The sequence below is a fragment of the Cariama cristata genome, unplaced genomic scaffold (assembly GCF_000690535.1).
Source record: "Cariama cristata isolate BGI_N322 unplaced genomic scaffold, ASM69053v1 scaffold3401, whole genome shotgun sequence".
Taxonomy (NCBI): domain Eukaryota; kingdom Metazoa; phylum Chordata; class Aves; order Cariamiformes; family Cariamidae; genus Cariama; species Cariama cristata.
This window is the reverse complement of record NW_009597367.1, coordinates 23,705-47,969: the sequence shown is the minus strand read 5'-3', so window position 1 is coordinate 47,969 and position 24,265 is coordinate 23,705. Positions and strand designations below refer to the sequence as shown.

Below are 24,265 nucleotides of genomic sequence, written 5' to 3'. Positions count from 1 at the left end.
GCCTTCCATTAGAGTTGAGAGTCCAATTTCAAGCTCTTTCTTTAGGATATATATTGTTTCCTCAGTCATTATTGAACACGTTGGTGATAGATTCCATTTTGTCAGAAAAGGCTTGTAATACTTTATCTTTTTAGTCAAACCTTCACACTTGACCCCATCCCTCCCCCAAATAAACAAAGATCTGCCTGACCCGCAGCTTCTCATCAGATTTTGGCAAAGCTGTGTTGAATAGGAGTGATGTTAAAATAGATTTTTTTGGCAAGATGTGGAAGATGCATACCTTATGGTCCCTTTTCTGGTCCCTGCTTGAGCAGTGGGGTTGGACAAGGTGACATCCAGAGGTCCCTTCCAACTTCAATCATTCTGTCATTCTGTTACGGATAACTACTTGTGTTTTTATTTTCTTTTTTTTTTTTTCTGCATTCTTATTTTGGCATTGCATCTTGCTCAAGGCAGTTTGTTAGCCTTTGGCATCACTATGTCCCAGTATTTATACAGTGATGTTACTTCCTTCCATGAAGGAATGATTTTTAGAGGGGATGTGATTTTTTTTTTCCCCTCGAGCTTTGAACTGCCAAAAGAGAAAGAACTGTTTGCAAAACCAAAGATTAGTGCAAAGCGTTTCAGTTTTCCAAGGATCCGTAGTTCTAGTGTAAGCAGGGAAAAGCTGTATTTATAATAACCATATGAGAAACCTCACCTCTGAATAGAAATGGAGATGTAAATTTTTAGGACTTTCATTTCTGGAGAGGAGACATCAGTTGGGCTGTAATGTAGCTTCTGCAAAATACGTCCTCGTTATTGTAAAGGATACTTGACTAATTTGTTTCATTGGCCTTACGTGATTCCATTCTGTTGTCCATCCTTTCTCATACCATGTTTCGTGTTAACAGGCAGATGGGCTTTATTAAAAAAAAAAAAAAAGAAAAAGAAAAAAGTCACAATTCAGTAGCAGAAGCAAGTTGCTGTAAAGCTGGCTTTTGTCATCTCGGCTTCAGCAATGAATTGTGAGAGCTTGACGAGAGGCGAGCAGCCCTAGAAGGCTGAGGGACAGAGGCTGGGGGAGGGGCTCAGCCGCCAGTCTTAAGGCCACCTCGGAGCTGTTCTGGGTCAGGTCAGAGCAGCTTGAGGAGATCTGGTACATGCTGCCAGTCTGAATCCAGAAAGGGGAATACCCCAGGTCTCAAAAGTCTTGGGCAATGTTGAAATGCTGGTTGCTGAGCAGTCCCATTAGAAACGTCTCTGGTAGCTGTGCTGTCAATGGTAGATTCCCCAGCTTGGATTCACCGGACAGAAGGACAGAGACACAGTGCTCACTGAACAGAGCATAGGGCAGGTTGCGTTGGCCCCAGGTGCGTTGGTGAAAACTGTAACGCAGTTGTACAGATTGGCGTGCTGGCCTACCCTACTGAAATGTTGCAGTCATGCATGAAAAAGGTATGTAGCTTCTAACAGGGGAGGGTAGGAGAAAAGCTCTAGCTACCAGAGTTCTGCATTTTAAAGAAAATTGTTGTGGCTGAGGAAAACCAGACCTTAGCTACTGCTGCTTAGCCAAATTTTAGTACAGTTTTCACCAAAAAGTGGTTTTGGTTTGTTTCTTTTGTTTTTCATCAACAAGAAAAGTTAACCTCATGAGCCAACTTTCATCATACATGATAGGAAAGATCATCTCTTTCCTACAAAACAAAAAAATCCAAGAGGAATAGGTACAAGCACTCTGCCCTACTAGAAGGCTCTAATAATACTAGTACCTTTCTGTGGTTTGCTCCGGTTCTGCTTTCTTCCTCTCTGGGACTTTTTTCATCCTCTTTGGCAACTAATAGATATCTGAGGTTTCCTTTATGGAAGGAAGAAAGCACTGGGGAAGTGCCTTTCGTGGCATTTAGGAATATGTCCAGAAACTATTTCATTGGGTCTGAGCTAGGCTGAAGTTGGAATATGCGTGCCAAAAAAATGAGCACAAAACTCTTGAAACTGAGATTGTAAGTCTTGATTTTTTTGCTGGGGGTTGGGGACTAATACAAGATTACGCAGTCTGTATTGAGAGCAAGTGTATGCATTATGTATATTCTACAGGAGGAACAAAATCTCTTTATGCTGGAGCGTGAAGAATTTCTTAATTACAGCCTTACTGCATTCTAAGATTCATAAGAACTCAGATTCTTTCCAACTGACTCATTCATTTGAACTCCTCCATGCATCATTGTACCATTTAGTGGCCTTTACTTGCTAACAGTCATCTCTGTATGCTAAGGGGTGTTTTACTGTATGGGTTTCTCTTCTAACAGATCTGACCTCTCGGTTGCAAAATAACACGCTCTGGAGTTCACTGTAAGAGTCTCCTTTCCTTTGATGGCCATTTTTAGTGTAATTTTGACCTGTTACAAGCTCTTAGCAGCCTGTCAGTAATTAACTGATGTGTACCTTGTAGAGAACGAAGAGTTTTAATGATGAAAGATAAAAATTTTCTGTTATATCTGGGAAGAAATTTTAATTATTTCCAGAATATACTGAATTACTTTGTGCTTATATTCAACTATGCATGTGGAGTGTTTCTTCAGCAGCTCTTTAGTTTTGGACTTGTGGCCTGTTTTGAATTTTGTGATGTTGAAACTTGTGTCTTTTTGTTACTGCAAAAGTTCCTTCCTGGAATACTGTTACTAAAGAAAATGCTATTTATTAATAAAATGTATACTCAGAAATTACGTATTTTGACTTTTGTGTCTTCACAGAACCATTCTCATGATCATTTACTAGACACTAGTGACTCAAGAAAACAGCAAGCTAATCAGCACAACTACCGTACGAGATACGCAGTAGAAGAAACTGCAAGGCCTGCTGAAGAGTTAGAAAATGGGCACAGTTCCTCAGATGTAAGATCCTTGTTCATGAGGCAGTCTTATATATTCCATTTCTACTTGTTAAGCTTCTGCTTCAGCTAATTAAATGTTGTTTCTAGTGGAAACTCGGGTTACATTTTTCGTTGTGCGTTTTCTTTCACCTTGTTAAAAAATGATACTGAATTAGGTTTTCACATGCTGTTGTATGTGTTTAGTTTTGAATAAAAAGCAATTGACAAAAGGGAGAAATGCTCATTTGTAAGGGCATTTTGCAAAGCATGTTAAATCTTCCCTATATTTGTAAGCCTAATCAGTATGGCCCATATGGCCTAGCAGTATGGTCACCAGCTCTGGGTGGCCCTGCTTGAACAGGGAGGTTGGATAATGCCACCTCTGGAGGTCCCTTCCAGCCTCAAACCATTCTGTACTTCTGTATCTATAGTAGAGAAATAAGAGTATATAAAGTTTGTACTGGGTTTTTATTTGATATTAATTGGAAAGATGTGGAAATGCTACATTGAAAGGACTGGAAATTATTTTCAAAAAGGTAAGCTAACCTTTTTAAATGGAGCTTGAGAAGCACTCATGTCTCCACTGGCTATATGTTAAAAAAAAGTTGCTTTACACTGTGCGTCTGTCCAGGCATAGGTATTTCCTTACTACTTTTCACTTAACACCATTAAAGTAAAGTAACTATCTGCAAAGTGAAATACCATTTTAACAATACAAAGCTTTTATAATGCTGTATGTTCATAACACATAAAAAGCCTAGAAGAGTCTTCGTCATATTGTCATGTATTATAACTTCTGTGAATTCCAAAGAAAATGCTTTCTTCCCCCTTGCCACTTTAGGAAGGGGAAGTAGTTGTTGCCAGTGGTGGAACATCAGAAGATGATGAAAGAGCATGGCACAGTGATGGCAGTTCTAGGTAAGTGACGGTATACCTTACAGAGAAAAGTCCTGCTGATAAATTTTAAATCATCTTCTCTGTAAACAGTTAATGAGTAATAACTAAAACTTGTGCACATTTAGAAGAAAAGATGAAAAAGAATGTAAAACTTTCACGATTTAATTTTCAACTATATTGCTAACTAAAATTTAGGGAAGGTTTCATCTTTGTTTGCCAGAAGCAGAATTGTTTCCGATTGGTTTTGCAGGAGGGTAATTCTTGCAGCTGTACGCACGCTTCAGGCATGTGGTAGCAGTTTCCTATGACTGTCAGTCTGAGCTGTGTGACTACCTCTGCTGACCCTTAGTTTGAAATTAGAGAGCAAAGGTTGAGGTAGCTTCAACCCATCCTTTGTTTCTTCTTTAGCAGATTTTTTTTTTTTTCTTAACTTTTCAAAGCTATTCAAAACCAGAAGTCCTGAGAATAATATCCCGACTTTAACATGTATCATCTTGAATTGACTAAGTGAATTGACTAAGGATTTACTGCTAGTGATGCTAGAAGTTAAGCTTCTTGCAAGACTGAATGATCTCAAGGCTTTCATTTCCTACCATTTACATTGTAGATAGAATATAGGGTTTTAGGCACTGGTTTTAACTATTAAAATATTGTAGTTATCTGGACTGTTGACTATAATCTTGTATTGCGTTTTATTATGTAATCCAGTGCACTCTGAATTGCTTTTTAACTTTTTTAAATGTCTTTTTTTCATTGGTATATCATACATAGTGACTATTCTAGTGATTATTCTGACTGGACAGCAGATGCAGGAATCAATCTGCAACCACCAAAGAAAATTCCTAAAATTAAAACAAAGAAAGCAGAAAGTAGTTCAGAGGATGAAGAAGGACCTGAAAAACAAAAGAAGCAAATTAAAAAGGAAAGGAAAAAAGGGATTGAGGAAAAAGATGGACCATCAACATCACCAAAGAAGAGGAAACCCAAAGAGAGAAAACAAAAGGTTAGATATTCTTTGTATATTACAGAATGTTCACTCCTACTGTCTTAGAAAGAATTAGATGAATGATTCAGTTACATCTGTGACTTAATGTTATCTAATTTGAAAACACATGACTTTTACTTGTAATAAATGATAATTACTGACTCTTCCACAATGTATGATATTTGCATTAGGGTTGCCACTGTACTTCATCAAGGGGAATTTCACTTGATCAGGGTTTTGTTGTTACCTGTCTGTGTTTTGTTTGCTTTCTAATATAACCATGTCGTTCCAGTTTAGATCAGTACATGGGAATTTTCAGTGACTTTTGTTATTTTCAGTGTGTTTTTTGAGGGTTTGTTTTAGTTTTAATTGTTAAATCAGAAAACTTTGTTTCTTCTGGTTTCTGTAAAGAAAAAATGAAGTGATCTATCTGGTAGATAGAAAGCTCATTGCTTTCATAAGCTCATAGCTTCTATTTTTGCAATACCCAAGGAAACCAACTGTATCACCTAAGTAATAGAATAACTGTATTTTGTTTATTTATAAGATAGGAGTCCTCAGCATTCCTTCAGATCATTGTTTCAGCACTTCAGCCCTCTTTAGAAGGTAGACTGACAAAACAGCTGTTTTAATATGCAGGTTGGCATAGTGTCAGCTTTACTGTGAATCTTTGGTATGTCATGGAGGATGTTAGGTGGTAGTTTTCAGTCTTTGATTAGGCTGCTTTTTGTTTATTGTACGCAGTCATTGGTTGTAGTGTCCATACTAATAGTATCTTGGTATTTACACAGTCTGAAAGCAGAAGGAGGTATGAGATCAGGAAAATAGATGGGGGGGTTTAATGGTTGAAACGTCAAGTTTGGCTTTTTATTATAAAATACAGAACTGGCTGACAGTGTAGTATTTCCACTTAGATTAAAGCTGAACTGAGTGTTTTGGGAATCCTGCATCCACTTTGGTCCCAGTTATCGAGATGCAGGAGGTCTTGATTCCAAAAATACCAGACTTAGATACTTCACATTTTTAAACGTGACTTCTCCTTTCTTGAATCACAGGAAAATATTAGACTTGAAGAAATATGAGAAAACCATCCCTCTTCCCTCTGCCCCTAGGTAGGATTAATTATACCTGTCATTCCTGAGAGATGTTTGTCTTTGAAGTTTCTAGTGGTGGAGATTCTATTGCGTTACTAGGCAGAGAGCTCACAGTCCTTACTGCTAGAAGGTTCTTCCCGATTCCTGAACTTTAATCAAAATTAGGGCCTTCTGTTAAAGAAAGAAGTTCTGACCATCTTTGTAGCCAGGCAGAGAATCTTAGAAATTAAGAAAAGAGTGGAGAAAGAATGTCATTCTTCTCTGCTAATGCATGGGCTGTTGAGATCTTAAATGATGCTTACATTTCTAATCTCCCTCCACCAAAAATCAATCTAAAAAATGATACAGCAGTGAAGAAGAGCAAGAAGGGAGCACCCAGGAAGATCAAAGGGTACAGAACATTTTTTTTCTTTGGGGCAGACACAAAGAGGCTGACTCTTAGAAGGGAGAGAGTTTGGAGGAGATAGAATAAAAAAACGTTCATAAAACTATGAATGGTTTAGAAATGAATAAATGCAGAATTATTTCCTTCCTTGTTTTGTTACAGTGAGATGTAACACCCAGTGACACAGACATGGAGCTCAAAAAGGAGCCCTTTCCCCATTCCACTCCAGCCCCCTGAAAGCAAACCAAAAAACCCCAAACCGCTTGAGCATGTAATCAGGTTGTAGAATTACTAAAGAATTTAGTAGAGTTTGTTCCAGAAATGAATAAACAAAGCTACTGGGACTGGTCTCTTCCTGATGCTTAACTGAGTTCAGGCTTGGCTTTCAGAAGGTCTTAAACTGATGATTAGTGTGTGGAGTTATAACAAGGGAAGATTTTCTGTGTAAAGGCTATTTCTTACTAACTTCCTGTAATTCACCAATAAGCTAGACAGACTTTGCTCTGATGCAGTGCATCAGTTTTTCACACTACAGACGTGCTTGAACCTCAAAATCCACAAGGTGCTTCTGTGTCAGTGATGTATTGCAATAGAGATGTTTGGTTTTGACTTTTTTGTTTTGTTTTTAACTGTGTATGCTTTTTCCTGTGGTACCCACCAGTACTCCAGTGGTGGACTCAAAGCAGTTCCCATCCAGGTGAAACCACATTTGAATTTGCACAATGGAGTTACACTTGGGAGTATCCCATTTGCAGTCTAGGGAGTCATTTGCAGAGTCTTCCATCACTGGCTATATGGAGTGGATTTCTGTACAACTGTCCGAGGTTGCTTTCTGTACATGCACAAGATTCTGTTAATAATTTCAAGGCAACCTTGCTTGAATGGTTGTACAAAAACCTGCTTTATTTGGCCTATTAGGTACAGACATGCAGTATGTGCCCAGGACCAGCAGCTGCAGTGAGCTTCTTTTTTTATAAATACATGATGTGGACGTACAATCTGAAAATGCAGTTCCACAGCACATTATAGTAAATATGCCAGTAAGTAATGTGGATATACCCAATCCAAGTCATTTCCACATGCTTTACCTCTGTTTATGTTCGTTAATCTCTTTCTCCTCATTTTGTGGGGTTTCTTAATTGGACACAGCTGTATAATTGTAGTGTCTTCTGGACCAAGGCAACTGTGTAAATGAGAATGAAAGAGGATGTCGTATTTTAGTTCCGTCTTTTGGGGCATGAGATGTGGTTGCTGGAGTGTTAATAAATTCCATTTCCACATGCTTTACCTCTGTTTATGTTCGTTAATCTCTTTCTCCTCATTTTGTGGGGTTTCTTAATTGGACACAGCTGTATAATTGTAGTGTCTTCTGGACCAAGGCAACTGTGTAAATGAGAATGAAAGAGGATGTCGTATTTTAGTTCCGTCTTTTGGGGCATGAGATGTGGTTGCTGGAGTGTTAATAAATTCAGTCTTTGTTAGAAGCCCCCCTCACCCCAAACCACCACCACCAAAAAAAAAACACACAAAAAAAAAACTACAACAAAAACAAACAAAAAAAACCCCAAACAAACCAACCCCCCCAAAAAAAAACCAAAAAAAAACACACAAAAAAACCCCACAAAACCACAACAAACAAACAAACCATAAGAAACCCACTTAGTTTTTCCGATTATTGTAGCCAGTTAAGATCTCCACACTGGCAATAATTCCTTTTTACATTAAACATACTTAAGAAATGGCAGTTGATTTTAATAAAACACTTTTGAAAATATAGGGCTTCCCCAAATGTTAGCTTATTCATGCTAATCCTCTGTGTACATTTTCTTCAGAGGCTGGCTGTAGGAGTTCTGACAGAAAATGGTTTGACACTGGAAGAATGGCTGCCTTCAGCATGGATTACAGACACTGTTCCTCGTCGGTGCCCATTTGTACCACAGATGGGAGATGAGGTATTGTAGTTTTTCCCTCTCTGTTCTCGCATCTTTCAGCTTGTTTTTGCCTTTTTTATTTTCATCTATGCATTTGTTCCAGAGATCTATTATCAGAATATTTTGGATTTTCTTCAAAACATTCTTTAATCTGGCTAAAATTTGCTTTCGCTTCCTTTAGTCTTTCCCATACTTAAAAATTACTCTGCACAATGTTCCTTTTGACTTTTTTTTTTAATTGCATGCTGTTGCAGTAACATTCCTTCTTGTACTACGTTCAGTGTGTTGATTTCCTTATGACATTTGTATACAAGTTGTGAGAGATGCTTTATCTAGTGAAACTAGTCCATAGTTGTAGAGCATCTTGTACACTGAATACTAGGTAAGAAATAAAATATGAATTTAAGTTGTTTGGAAAACTTCAGTTTGGCACTTGAAGTAAAAACCAGGAATTAAACCTGTGGGGGCAGAGTGGTTTTTTGTGGGTGTTTGGTTTGGGGTTTTTGTTGGGGTTTTTTTTTTCCTTCTTTTTTTATTGTTTGTTTGTTTTTAAATTCATTTATTCTGAAGAAAAACTCTGATATTGTCCTTTTCACTTATGATTCTGATATATGGATTTTATACAAACTAGACTTTAAATGCTTTGTAACATGTCCCAGATGTGTCAAAATACAGTAGCAAAAGGACACCCACCAGTTTCTCCTTTGCAATATACAGCATTTCAGCATTACAGTGAATTGTATGAATAAGTAGTATCAGATAGAAGGCAGTGTTGAAAACCAGAGTCTGTGCATGTTTCCTAAAATCCCCTCAGGTTAAAATAAGAGGAAATAACTGGCTTATGCTGTAACGTGTAGTCTGTTGGCTCTTCAGGGAGCGGCACGTTCCTGAGGTACTGAACAGAGTTCTTGTATAGCTCACACCTTCAGAATACAGTTGGAGAAATACTTGATGTGGTGGCAAAGCTGATTAACTTTGGGCCTGAGCTGAAGCTGTTTGTAGGCACCACCTTAGAAACTGAATTGGGAGTGGAGGTTGCATGTGGAAGCAATTTTATTTTTAATGTATCACTTCACTGATGCAGTTCACAGCACAGCTATGCAGAAATTACATTGGCATTGCTAGTAAGGGAGGGAAGGAGCACTTCAAGTTGGGAGTTGCAACTGGAGAAAATGCTTGTGTATTTGTACCCACCAGCAAGCATGTTTTGGAGACTCTGCTGTTCAAAAGGTCCAAATAAAAAGTCCAAATAAATATATTTGGTGCCTGATACCATCTGGATACAATGAAGCAGCCAAGGATTTATCGGTACCATATTACTCAGAAGACTTTAACAGCGTATTGGTTTACTAAGATAAGCAGGTGTGTTTGGTTTGGCACCTGCTGAATAGTATGTGACGTGTGAACCGACAGTGTCTAAGTAGGCTGCATCCTTTTGCTGAAGAATGCTTTTTATTGGCAAACAGGAAATTTCCTGTCCTGTGCCTTGAAAGTGGGAGTCATTGCACCAATAGAGAGTACGTTTGTAATCAGGCTGCTTTGTCTAAAATTCCATCTCTGATACTTGCCCTCCGCAGATTTGGCTTAAGATGTGAAAAGTTATTCATCTAGAAAGTTACCTTTGAGGTCTACAGAAATAAAAGATCAGTTTAATTAGAGAAATATGATGAGAAGAGGTCTCGTGTGGCCTTTGAACATTTTGGTGGATGGTTGGTATGGTTTGTACAATTTGGGAGGAGAGATATTTCAAATTTGTTCTTACAGCTGTACAAACAAGTAAGAAAAAACAGTAGTGCTATATTTAGTTATACTCAGTGCGTAAGAATAGCACATACCATCCCTTTTCCCTTTCTGAATACTGCCTTTTACAGACCTTTGTCATGTGTCTTGAGGAACAGTGGAAACACACCGGAGAGATGGGACTGCAATTTCCCTGTCTGATTATCAAAATACAATGCATGCTCATTGGAGTATTCTGCCATTAACACCATAAGGAACAGCTTTGTCTGGGTACTACAACAAACACGCAGAAGCAGGAATTTATCAAGATTTAAAATATAATTTCCTGGGAAAAGGCATAAGTTCTTTTTTCCACAGATACTTTTCTAAATTGTTCTTCTGACAGAAGACGCAATGCTTAGAGCCATTTATAAAATAAAAATGTTTCACTTCTGTAAATAGTGGGTTGAATTTATGTAGAGTTTTAGCAGAAACAGTAAGTGTAGGAGGAATTTTTTGTAGCCTGTGCCACTAAGTGTTTTTTTGTTTGTTTGTTTTGATTCGCTGGAAGGTAGGGGAAACAAGTGTCACAAGGTTGAAAGTGTAATATAAATTGGCGTTATTTTAGGTCTGTGTCTCAGTAGCCTCTGTTCCTTTTCCTACCAGTTAGGTTCTGACAGTGCACAGGAGATTCTCACTGCTTTCGTGCCTTCTGTAACTACTCTGGGGTTTTTCCCTAGAGGATATTGCACATGTCAAATACTCTGAAAAATAAGAGTTTAAAATAATTGCAGTGCTGAGTCCTCCTTCATTTAAAAAAAAAAATTTAAATTGCCATGTGACATTAACAAAGTTCAGTAACCGTTAATATAAAACTTGACAGACACTTGTTTGTAATGTTTTATGATACAACAGTTTTGGAAAGCATGTGGAAATACAAATATCAGTGTGTTGATTTGTATAAATGTATTTTAAAACTTACTTAGGGCTTTTCGCTCTGCTTTATTTGTTGTGTTAGACCTTTACATTTAAGCTGTTGTTGCCTCGTCCTACTTGATGGAAATCCCACATTTATGCGTGGGGCACTTCTAGAGGATTTTTCTTATTTGGAATACATTGTACCTGGAATACAGATTTTTATCAGATCTTTGTTCTAATTAGTTAGAGGAACCTCGGTTTCACGTTTCAGATACATTCCTTGAAATATGTTCAAGGTTTTCCGCTTACTACTTCATTACAGTCGTGGTTTATAACAAAAACATTCATCCACATGGTATCGTATACAACAAGATCGAAGTAAAACTAATAGACTCTGGGTGACTGAACTGTGGAAATCTATAGTGGAAGGATTTGAAAAGTTTTAATAAGCAATTCAAATGTCTATTTTCGGTTTGTTCCTGTCTTTGTTAGGCTGTTTGTTCAGTGGTGTGGAAGCAAACACCAAAATCTTACCAGAACAATAACAAACAGCTGAATTTTCCTTCTAGAATATATTTCTTGTTTCAAAAAGTTATGATTAGGCAGATAGTGAATTTAGTGATACTTGATTGTCATCTTAGGGCTGTCCTCCAGTGAGGAATAACCAGGTGGATTAGTGGGATTCATGTTACTGTCATTGAATTGTTCTATAGTGTGATGATAAACAGGTGGTTTTGCCACTGATTTCCTTTTGGTCTCACATGTGTAATTTAGGATAGTTTGCTCATAGCAAAAATGACATACTAAATCTTTCCCACTTTTGCTTTAAAAAAAGAAAAGAGTGGAAAAAAGCTGATGATAAAATAGAAAGTACACACGTTGTATGGCAGTGATATGCTAGCATTTCAGCTCATCCATGTCTTTGTTAGATAACTGTCACATTTCACTTTCAGGTCTACTATTTCCGACAAGGTCATGAAGCATATGTTGTAATGGCTAAGAAGAATAAAATATATAGTATTAATCCCAAAAAACAACCATGGCATAAAATGGAATTACGGGTATGACTTCTTTTTTACTTTTGTTTGTATCTTAATAATAAAAGAAGTTTGGAAACTAACTGAAGATTCTTGATACAGATGTTTCTAAGGTTGTACTCTTAATATTTTAAGGTAAGAGGAAAAAGTTGACAAATAGTCAAATGAAATCAGACCTTAAACTGTACTTCTTTTTGCATCTGCTTCAGCAGATGAGGTGGTTACACTTCATAGCAAAATATTTTTCAAACAAGTTACATTGTGAAATAATAGCTTGTTTTGAAAGACTAAATTTCAGAGACTTTATTTTGACATGTTCTGGCAGAAATCTGGTCTTTTCACTATGCCCATATTTTCATGTTTCAGAAAGTTGTTATAGTCCATCTTAACTTCAATGTTGGTATGTAACATTTTGTTTATTTCAGGAGCAAGAGCTGATGAAAATAGTTGGGATTAAGTATGAAGTGGGATTGCCTACTCTTTGCTGTCTTAAACTAGCTTTTCTTGACCCTGATACGGGTAAACTAACTGGAGGATCATTCACCATGAAGTAAGGAAAGCAATATTGTATTCGCATTGGGGGCTTTCTTGGCAGGGGGGTGTGTGTGTGGCAGGTGTGGTGGAGAGTTAAAAGATACCATTAATATCATGACTTGAGCTTTTGCTTTTGAAGTGTTGAATTCAAAGTGTAACTTTTTTATGTAAGTGTTTTACGTTATGCTTTTGCTGTTTTACCGCTTAATAGTTGTGTGTTCTGTTCTGATTAGGTACCATGATATGCCAGATGTCATAGATTTCCTAGTTTTGAGGCAGCAGTTTGATGATGCAAAACATAGGAGATGGAATATAGGTGAGTTGTGTGGGGAGTTTTTTGGTGTGGTTGGTTGTTTTGTTTTTTTCTTAAGTGTCTACCTATTTTCATGATAACTTGCTAAAAAGTAGATTATGGTAAATAAATCCTGATACTGTGCTGAAATTGGAGAATAAGCTCTGTCCATACTTGGATGCGGAGTCCTACTTTATCCTTGACTGAAGCTGCAGCAAGCAAACAAAATACTGAAGACAATCTGTGAAAGAAAGTGCAAAGCAGATGCCAGTTGTGTGTTTGCAGAGAGTAATTCAGAATACTTTTTAGAAATATGGTGTTTATTGGTAACTGATAACTTACTGTAGCCTATATATTGCTTGTCTCTATTTATTAATTTTTTTGATTGAAGGCCCTTTTACGACTCTGTTGCTACTAGAATATTTTCTTCCCACCCACCCCCCCAATTTCTGGAATTTCTGCCAGAAATACAGAATCCCCTTCTCCAGCATTTGAAAGTTACGATCTGTAGATTGTACAAAGAGAATGCCCTTCTCATCTCTTTATACTTGTTGGAATTCTGTTCTAAACCGTGTATGGTTGAGCTTCATTGAAGTGTATGTAATTATAATTCACTGCCATGTGACGTGGGAATGTTTTTGATTCATTTTACTTTGTCTGTGCTTAGTTATTTCAAAGTGTTGGATACTGGAGAGTGTCCATGACAGGCATGTCCTTCAGTCCAATTTATTTCCTAGTCATCTTTTCCATATGATAACAAAGATGACCTTTCAACAATGAAATCGAACTAGGGTGGGAGAAAGCTGCATTATGACAAAATAATCCTCTAAGTGGTGGGTTTTTTTCAGGAGACCAGGAAAACATGTTCTCATTCATAAGAACAGCTGTAGATTGTCCCTGAAACTTAAAAGATTAAGCAAGAATTACTGATTCTTCAGAGTTGAGGATGAACTCTGTTCCTCTAAGAGAGAAATTTGTCCTGGACTGGACCCTGCAGCAGACAGGAGCCAGTTTCAGGAATGCATGGATCTGGATCGGAGGCAGGAGAACAAGCAGGGTCCCACAGGAACGCTGGCCATGAAAGATGAAGGGCTGACCCCCGTGATCCCTAGCTTTATACTGAGTACGACGTGGATGGGATGGAATACCTTGTTGGTCAGTTTTTGGTCACCTCTCCCGTCCATGCTGTCCTGCAGGCATGACCCTTTTACACCTTTTCACTTGTGGACCACAAGAGAGCCAGCAGGGACCTTGGTTCCCACAGGAATAAGTACAAACATGGGCCTTTCTGCATACCAATCCTACCATTACTGTAGTAACACCTGTAAACATCAAGCGTTACCAGTTCTGAAAGCAGACACTGTCTGAAAAACATGAAGTTAGCTTCAGCAAGGGCAGTTACTTAGAAGAAACTTAACTAAAGGTGAAATCTACTGAGAGGAGAAATGGTCCTGTTTTAGCCAAACCAGGACACTGCCATACCTTGTATGTGAACAGCCTAGCCAGAAGTCAGCTGTCGTGATCTTGTATGTGAACAGCCTAGCCAGAAGTCATCTGTCAGCTGTCGTGAGAGAAATCCAGGAGTAGAGGAGTGACTTTGAAATGTTACCCTTGCTGCTCTTAAGACAACGAGCACAGGTAGCATCTCCTTCCTGGGCTGGCAACTGTATTTTGAGAAACTTGTGTGGAAAGAATTGGAGCTATGCAAAAAGTATTGAAAGTGCCAGAACATTTTATCAAACCTTCAATGTAAATAGCGCGAGTTTCAGGCCGGTAATGCCTAATACCAGCTTGTAACTCTGACGAGTGTGTGTTAGAGTTCATTCTTCAGTTCCTCTTTTGGATGGTAAAAATAGTGATTAAATAGTCTCCTTTCAGACCATATGAAATGCTAAAGCATAGATAGCAAGGACACTGCTGTTAAAACTGTTAACAGATCTTCCAGGGGCTGTCCGGAGTGCTACCCTGATCTCTACATTGACACTTCAGATATTTTACTAGTGTATGCTTACGTACTTGGAACAAATCGTGCACTATTGTGTTGCAGTGTGGAAGACAATATAAAAATGTTCCTTGAAAGTAGATCGTATTTTCTACCAGGATAAGGAGAAATGCCTTAGAATTGTACATTAAACTGTTCCTGACTCTTTAACCACATGAATATGAAATCCCCAAGATTTGTCTGACATGCTCAAGTCTTCTGAAATTTCACCATAGCTCTACATCAACAAACTGTTATTTTTTTCATGTCATGCAGTTGCTGGTTTGTCTTCTCAGGACTGCTGTTACTATCTTTTCTTATTCCTCTGTGATTTCTGACACTTGGCCTACAAATCAATGTTTTTATAGCTACTCTTTGGCGAGTCACTGGATTCTGACTCCACTTTAAGTCATTAAAACATCAGTCTTTTAACCAAGAACAATCCTTGGTATTTTGGTGGTGTTGTGGGTTTGTTTTGTTTGTGGTTTTTTTTGTGGTATGTTTTTGTTGTTGTTTGCATTTTGTTTGTTTTAGGGAAGAATATTTGCTTATCTATGATACTTATATTTTTTAATATTAAATGTATATTAATGTATGAAACCCTTCAGAAAGGTCAAACTTGGGAAGTTTTTGAGAAGTGATAGGTTCTGATTTCTGCTCAGATTCTATTTATTGCATATCTTTGTCTTATTATAGTTTAACTACAAGATTAATACTTGGGCCAGAAGCTGTTCCAGTAGGATTCCTGCAGGTTTAGCTGGATGCCTTAGACAGGAGTGCATACCTGTCTCTTACATAGCAGCCACTTTAAGTTCAACATACATTTTATATTTTCAACAAACTGGCATCTGATGATACACAGTTCTTGAAAATTACGCTAAATCCTTCTTCAAATAAGCATTTTTGGTGTGCTGTCCATATAGGTGAGGTAACAGAGAAGACATTGGGAAAAATAGTGATTCAGGAGGTGGTTTTGTGGGCTTTTTCAATCATGTTTTCTGCTTTAACATTCTGTTCATAGGATGCGGTGGCTCTTGAGAAAGCAGAAACAGCTGCCAGTATACGCTCCTTCCAGTGGTTTCGATAGCCCCATAAAGGCAGCAGTCACAGTTGTACCTACACACATTTCTTTGTAAAACTGATCGCTAGGGAATGCCATGTTGGGAGACTGTACTTCAAGAGCTCTTCAGAATAATTTACTCCTTTAAAATAAAGCATCAGCCCTTATTTACGTTTTTGATCTTGCATTTCAGTTATTTCTGGTATACTTGGTTCTATTACGTTCAGCACAATTAGGACTATTAATGGAAGGCTTGTAATTGTCCTAGAATTACTTGCAATCCATTGAATAAAAAAGTGCAGTAAAGAAAGCGGAACATTTTTGAGAATATATTTACTTCCTATTAATTCAGACAACTGAAGCAAGCATTTGGACAGAGCATGGATGTATTGAAATAGAACAAACATTGCAGCAGTTGAGAAAGTGTGTGTATATTAAAATCCCACAAAAACAAAAATGCAGTTCTTGGAATCTCAGACTTAAATTAGATTTGTTCTTGTATGGAGCAAACTGAATACTTGACTAAAAATTGTTTCTAAATTGTGTAGTGTGTGTTACAGAAAATGATAGAATTTATGATGGGGTGTAGTACATGTATTCTCATGTGTAATTTTTTTTTTAATAACGCTTCTGACCTTTTTTCTCAGCTAGGCAAATGCTGTGCAGTCGTGAAACCATTTCAAGTCATAGTAAATTACTTCGCTAACCTTTTGACGAAGCTTTAATAAATTTTATTCTTTTAGTGGTCAGATTGCCTGCATCGTAAAGGGAATGAAACTCTGAGTTACATTTGGGTAGCTGAAAAAGTACTTCAGAAACTAAGGAGGAGGAGCTCAGCAGCATGTAAAATATTCCCTGTACAAAAGTGTCACAGTGCTCAGTTATTTTAAGATAGCATAGAGTGTTTAATGCAAGTAGATTTGAATCTTAAAGCTATAGCATTGAAATGTCTTACCTTTTATATGAAATTAAGAAATAAATTCATATAGAGAGAATATGTAGATAGATCTGCAAGTCAATTTTTTTTAATGCAATATTAGCTTTCATTTTGGTTTAAAAGCAGCCTTTCGAAAGAACTGAATAATTTTTTAAAAAAAAAAAAACTGTGTGACTCATGCTTGCCTGTTGATGCTACAAGTGTTCAAAAGGATTTCTGTATTCAAGATCAAGCCAAAGGTATCTAAAAACTGCTTTTCTTGGGAGGAGTAAGGTGCCTTGTATTGATTAAATTATTTTGTGTTCTTACCTAGGTGATCGTTTCAGGTCAGTGATAGATGATGCTTGGTGGTTTGGAACAATTGAAAGCCAGGAACCTCTTCAGCCTGATTATCCTGATAGCTTATTTCAGTGCTACAATGTCTGGTTAGCAAATTTATCTTCAGTCTTTTATTTTAATTAGTTACGTCATTTGAAGTACTGACTGAGCAACTTGCTTTCATTAAATTCAGTCATGCATCTCACTGTACCAGTTTATTGTCATACTCTGTAGTATATAAATAAGTTATGTTACAAACATTAAATAATTACATTATTGAAGCAACATTAGTAGATAATTTAAATGTGGTTATCTTTAAGCTGGGACAATGGTGATACTGAGAAGATGAGCCCTTGGGACATGGAGCTGATACCAAGTAATGGTATGGTACATTAATAATATAATTTGCTTTAAGAGTGTATTTGAAGAAGGAAAAAAAATGTTGTATGGTTTTACCTAAATAATCCTGCTTCTCTTTGGGAGTCGGGGAAAGGTCCACAAACCAGTTGCATTTGAAGAACATCCTTAAATCAATTACTAAACTAAAAGTGGATCAAGATAAATGAACTGGAAAAACCATGCAGCCATACTTAGACAAACTAAGGATATGTTGGAAATAAACAGAAACTTATATCAGTTGATGTACGGTTAAAGTTAACTTTCTGTACAGTTAGGGAGGATTGAAGATAAACCTATGTCAGCTTGAGGAAACTGCCTGCCCTGAGACCTGTCAGCGTGCCTGCAGGCATTCAGTGCATTGAAGATGCAACACGCACCTGTGAGATAGTTTGGTAAGGGTAGGATTTGCTCCCCGTCTGGCCCAGCACCTGTGGCAGAGACACGTGCCGCAGAGTGGACAGCATAGCATGGGCACTGTTCATGGACAAGAATGTAGTATTTCTTCTTTCCTCACTTAGGTTTTTTTGGAAGATTTCATAAAAGTCTGGTTAAAAACCAAAGTAGAATCGGCATTTTGTCCTTGTGTTTCCTGGGAAACGTTTGATAATATTGTCACTCATAAGGAACCATATCAGTAACCGTAAATAATTCTTAATTCTTTTAAGTTGTAAATATGTTCATTTCAACTTTTCATTTTGGTTCAGCCCTTCTTTAATGGGTACCTCTTCATCCTAAGTAAAATAAAGATGTTAGAGTGATAAAATGACCAAAATAATTAATTAAAATAGGCAGATAACCAAACCTGAACCTGATTTTCTTTGCTGTATCCACAAATACTGACTTTTGTTACACCTTCCTTTAAAAAAAAAATTGTTAAAGAGGAGCAACTTGCATCATACTCTGAAAATTTGCTGTTACTTTATAAACTGTCAAAGTTGGTAGGTCCTCAAGAATGCTAGGGTGATGGCACTTTTAATTTGCTTGCTCAGGAGCTCTGGTTTTAGCATTTGACCTCACAGAACTGTGACAAGGTGGAACCACTGCCTGGAGAATGTTTTAGTGTGAGCATCGAAGTCATTATCTTAAACTCCATCTGAAAAATCACCAACCATTCATTACCAAAATAATTTATTACCAAGAATTTTAGGTTTTAAAAAAAACAACCAAAAAACCCACAAATTTTAAGTACTATAAAAGAATGTCTTAGTTGGTTCTAAAATAAATTCTACAATTAGCTACTTGGACGAGGATAAGTCTTGTTGCATGTAGGACTTGTATACCAAACTGCATTGTGAGGATTTAAATTTAACATACAACAATATACAGAAAGGATACTGGATGCATCCAGAATGTCTTTGAGCAAATCAGGAACTATGCATTTGTTTTGGTTAGTAAAATGATGTTATATATCTTTGAATTACAAGCATATGTATTATACAAGATACAAAGATTTATGTTTTATATAGTTTTCATGTTACGTTCTAGCTGTGTTTCCAGAAGAACTGGGAACTAGTGTTCCTTTAACAGACGACGAACGTAGAACGCTGCTCTACAAACCTCTGGATGGAGAGTGGGGTTCCAGGACCCGAGATGAGGAGTGTGACAGAATTATTGCAGGGATAAACCAACTCATGACTCTAGGTAAATCCTGAATAATACTGGAAATGTTTTTGTGTTCTGTTTTTCATAAGCAGCTTCCCTTTGCTTCCAAAAGAAAGGAAATACCCGTATAGTGTGGTAATTCAAATTGCAGAATTACATTATAAAAAAATTGTGAGGAAATGAAATTTTAGTTGTTTTCACTGGGTCGTGTAAGAGTAATGGTTTTACATTTTACATTACGCTGTATGGCGTACTGCTTAGTTTGGGATTGAACTGTGGCGTATGTGGTGCATATTGGTACAAAGTAGCAGTTGCTAGAACATTCATAAGAGTAAGTAAACAGCTTTTAGGAGAAGAGCAGTCTGTTTAGCAACAACATACTTTCTGTGTTTAAAGACTTTTGAGAGCGACTTAAAGGTTTTTTTATGTTTCTGTATTACGGTATTTTCCCTTGAGGTCTAAAATGTTAGAATGATACACACGATGATTCTAAGCACAGGAGGAAAAAACCAAGTTTGTGTAGGTGCATAGAGTTAAATTGCTCAGCAGCCTTCTAGCATTATGGTGGATTGGGTTTAGAAGGTTGCTTTGCTGTTAGGTAGGGACAGGAGATTGTGTTTCTCTTTTATTTTGAGTGTGAATTTTCCTCATATCTTAATGAGATTGAAATAGTACTGTAACTTTTATGGTGAGAATTTAATGCATTGCTTTGTTTGAAGATGGGAGAGTGGCAATATAAAACCAAATGAAATGAGTCTGTGGTGTAAATAACAATACTGAATTGCACGTCTTCACATATGTATAATGTATACATTTAAGTTTACTTTTCAAATGTATTTTGCATGCACTTGCCATGTTTCTGAGGAGTGTGGTGCTTCATGCGCAACAGACGGGGTAGTCACTGCAGTGATGGTACTTAGTGTACACCTCAGCAAGCACTTTTATGTGTAGAATATCACAAATTGTTCGGAATTTCTAGAGTAGTTACTGTTGTAATTTTGGGGAAAGTGCTATGTGTTTCAAGCATGAAGAAATAACATACGTTGTGGAGGGCTGAATCTTGAAACTGCTAAGGGACTTTTGTGGTATGTAAGTTCAATTATTTTCTTTTTTTTCCATTCTATCTAGATATTGCTTCTGCATTTGTGGCACCTGTGGATCTTCAAGCTTACCCAATGTATTGCACTGTTGTGGCATATCCCACAGACCTCAGTACCATTAAACAAAGACTGGAAAGCAGATTTTACAGGTTAGATCTAAGTCTCGGTTCCCGCTTTGAAATACTGCCAACTGTATTTTTGGTAGCTCTTTGTCTTGTAATATCCAACTAGGAGGTGGGTACAGGTGTGTGCTTTCTGTTTGTCCCATCTTCTATCCTTGATCTAGGTTTCCATTTTATAAAACTTTAAAAGGGGTTGAACATCTCTTCTCCAAACTGTATTTTAGAATTACGTGGTGTTCAGATTCCTGCTTACGCAAATGACTTATTCCATGTGAGATTCAAATTGCAGGACCAGAGACTAGGTATGACAGTAAAATGACTTTTAGTCAAAAGCCTTAAGTTTCCACTTTATAATTTTTTTTAAAATAATTGTTTTTTAATAAGTGAAACCTTAGAAATATGTCAAGTGCATTGTCCTAATGCACTTTAAAAAAATAAATCTTGCATTATCACTTAAGAAACTACACAGAAAATAGCTTTGTAAATTATTGGCCTTGAAATTCTAAATTGTTGGACAGCAACAAAAACAAGTTTTAACTTTTAGACACTGTTTTGATGTTTTCCTAAACTCTGATTGCAGTTGCTGTAATTTCTTTCAGTAAATATTACCTGTGTAGGAGTATGCTCTATTTCCTTTGGTTCTTGGGGTATTTCTGGTTTGAAAATCAGTGTCCCTCTTAATACTTGTTTTGAATAGACATGGATAACATTTTGTTTTGGGCCAAATTTCAAAGTTAATTTGTAGTACTTCATGCATACTAACTGAATATTGAATTCCAAAATAAAATCATTTTTTCATTTTCAAAAAAAAACCTATTTTTTTATACGTTACAGTGCAATAATGCACATTTATTGTTGCATGTTTATCGTGTGATACAAGGTAATCCAGCTTTCACTTCTATAATGTGCTGCTTTGCAGTAAGAGGTGGCAAGGACTTTTTGCTGGATTTTGTTTCTCTTGTCAAAAGAGTAAGCAGTTATTTTTTTGGTAATCAGCATGCCTTCTTCAGTATTTCTGGTTGTATTGGTTCGTAGTATTGCCAAGGCCTGATTAGGTAATAAGCAACTAGCTTGTGTTGTGCTTTCCAGTGAAATTGGGTTTGCTGCCTTCTGCAGGAGGGATTGTTCAGATCACTTGTGATTTTGGTACCTTTTCATGAGGCTTACCTTAAAACATATTTTTTTCTCTTCTGAATCAGGAATCTTAGGATGCTTGTATGTTTTTCTTAAAAAAGCAAAACAAAACAGAAGAAATACAGTCTTTCCCAGTAACTACTGGCATTGTGTAGAACTAAATCCTGGACCCATAAACATGATTAAATTGCATCTAAATGCTTATGCTATGCTAAACATTAAATGATCACCTGCTTCACTCTGCAAAGCACTTGTGTAGCATTTCTTTTCATCATGTTTTGCTAGTATGAAAATAGAAGATTGTATATATTTGTAACTTCTGTGCTGTCGGAGTTTTTGTTCGAAATAGTATGTATTTTTTCTTTATTATATCTTTTTTTGAGATTTGGATCTAATTTTTTCAGTTATTTTTGCTTTTGTGCATCATTTTTCATAATGTCACTATTCTGTAGTTAGATCATTAAATCAGAGCTATGTGAGGAAATATGATTGTTGTCTGTGTTAGAAAAAATTATATATCTAATAATTGTATTACTATTTTGTTAATCCTCAGCTGTGACTTAAGAGGTGATACAGGGTGGGTTATGCATATCATAAAGGAATAATTAAAGCTGAATTTTCCCGAGGAGTGTCAGCAGTATATTTTTAAAGCCGTTTGTATAAATTACTGCAGGACATAACATGAGAGCAGGAAGCCTGAGGAAGCTGCCTTCTGCTCGTCACATAGGGCAACATATCAAAGCAGGCATGTTTTCTGATTTAATGTGAAAAAATGATGACTTGGGATAATACATTGGAAGAAGGATGTAAGGGTTTCTCTCCTGTTTCATATATATTACTGAAATGAAGTCTTGTCTTTTTTTCTCCTCTCTCCCCCTTCCCTCCCCTCTCCTCTTCCTTCCTCTCATACACAGGCGCCTTTCTTCATTAATGTGGGAAGTCCGGTACATAGAACATAATACTCGCACGTTTAATGAACCTGGAAGTCCTATTGTCAAATCTGCCAAATTTGTCACCGATCTTCTGCTACACTTCATAAAGTGAGTTGCTTAGTAGGTCTGTTGTTATTCCTGTCTCTTACCAAGGTATTTAGTCTTTTCAGGTCTGAATTTTAAAGTGAGATAGTTCTGCAGCTTGAATAAGCCTCTTGTCTGTTGTTGGGGCAGAATAGAATAAAGCTTACCTTGTCAAAGAATATGTATGTTTGCAAAACAAGAAGTTTTATAATATATTGACTGGCATAGATTGGCATGGCATTTTATTTTAAGAGACTTTCTGCTAAAGGATGAAAATGAGTGTGAGTATCTTCATGGAATGATAGATATATTTATAGGTAAGTTAGGAGTTCTGATTTTGAGTTTGAATGCTGCCTGGGTTAACATAATGGTGGGCATTTAATTCTAAAGTCTTTACAATTTATAATGTGATTGAAAATGGTGTTTGGTATGCAAAATAAAAATTGGAGGCTTTGTAGTTGACAGAAATAGTTGTCTTTCAAATGTTCTTTTTTATTATTGTCTATAGAAAAACTCAGTGAGAAATGTTTCAGATTTCTCACAGTCAGTTGGCACGTCTGCAGACCCAAAGTTTGTAAGAAGAGCTTACTGAGCATGTCCACTGCCTTGATTTGCTTCTAGACAGTGAATGCTGCCGTTCCCACCTTTTAGAAACGGCAAGATATTTCATTAGTTCAACAAAAATCATGACGTTTTTAGTGATCTAGTTTCTCAGTGTTAAATTGAATCTTGTTCTTTTTTATTTCTTGTGTTCTTAAAAACATTAGAATTGTATTATGTATTTGGAAATCTAGGACTTTGATGCCATACATAAATCTTTGGTATCTTCAGTGTCTTGTGATTCCTGATAACTGGCTGGAGAGTGAAAAATACTTAACTGCCTCAGATGTTAAACGTTTTAGTGAAATACACCTTTAGGAACAGAATACGTATCTAAAGGCCTTCTCTATTACTAATTTTGTTCTTTAACCTCTTACTCCTACATGGTTTTTTTTCTGATTAATTAAGCAGCTCAGGGTTTTTCAAAGTGCATGTTTTTAATTGGCTTAGCTAAATTAGTGCAACACATGGATATTCGTATTTAACAATGTCTTATGGCTTGTGTCTATTAATATACTCATCTAAGTGAACTAGCAATGCATATAAAGCCCAGATTTTTTCCTTCTTAGGGTTCTAACTGTAGGCTTAGACTATAGAAGGCAAACCCCGTGGTTCTAACGAGAGTGAAATATCTAGATACCTCTGAGAATCTAAGGCTTAGTCTCCAAGTTACCTAAGTCTTCTAAAAAGCAGAAAATGGTGGAGGAGTGTTGCTTGATCTTTTTTTCACCTTCTCCCCAGCTGTTCTCGTGATAATCACAGTAGCCTGTATTATGGATTATGATTCCAATGTAGAGTTGCTGAGTGTTTACTCCCTTTTTCTGGTGGTGTGTATTGCTACATAGTAGAACACCTTTGGGCTTTCTTTTATGTAGGAGTTTGCTATGTTATACAAGAATTGAAAATTGGTGTTTGTTTTGTGGATTTAGTTATGCAGGTTAATACAATAACAGTGTTAGTCCTTACACAAACATTACATTTCAAGTGTCTTACGGTGTGGGTGCTAATGTATTAAATTGCAGTTTTGTGCACAAAATCCACTGTAGTGTTTCTTATAAAGCTAGATGGGCCCCAGAGCCCTTTATATAGTATAGTATTAGATTTTTCTAATGCTAATAAATTCATGGTAAAGGATTATGATTTTTAATTTTAAAACATTGACACTGTTAAGTGGTTTATGTTTTACAGCTTTTTGAGCAGATTAGCTTCTCTTATTACTGCAGTCCTCTTAGTATTCATATAGCACTAAACACTTTATCATTTTATGTGGGAATGGCTTCATAAACATTTTCCTTATCCTAGGCAAAATACAGTTGATCCCATAGGTGAAGATGGAAAAATAAATGTTAGTGT

At 36.7% G+C, this 24,265-nt stretch overlaps 1 protein-coding gene across 1 annotated transcript in view; it reads left to right on the top strand.

Annotated features, from left to right (window-relative positions):
• The window catches only part of PHIP (pleckstrin homology domain interacting protein), an 82,144-nt gene that overhangs the window by 48,500 nt on the left and 9,379 nt on the right, over positions 1-24,265 (top strand). Inside the window, 12 exon segments of the mRNA XM_009708824.1 lie at positions 2,733-2,873; positions 3,693-3,769; positions 4,520-4,751; positions 8,045-8,164; positions 11,734-11,841; positions 12,243-12,367; positions 12,585-12,667; positions 16,935-17,046; positions 17,260-17,321; positions 18,824-18,979; positions 20,069-20,189; positions 22,211-22,336. Of these exon segments, the coding sequence (XP_009707126.1) occupies positions 2,733-2,873; positions 3,693-3,769; positions 4,520-4,751; positions 8,045-8,164; positions 11,734-11,841; positions 12,243-12,367; positions 12,585-12,667; positions 16,935-17,046; positions 17,260-17,321; positions 18,824-18,979; positions 20,069-20,189; positions 22,211-22,336 (1,463 nt within the window).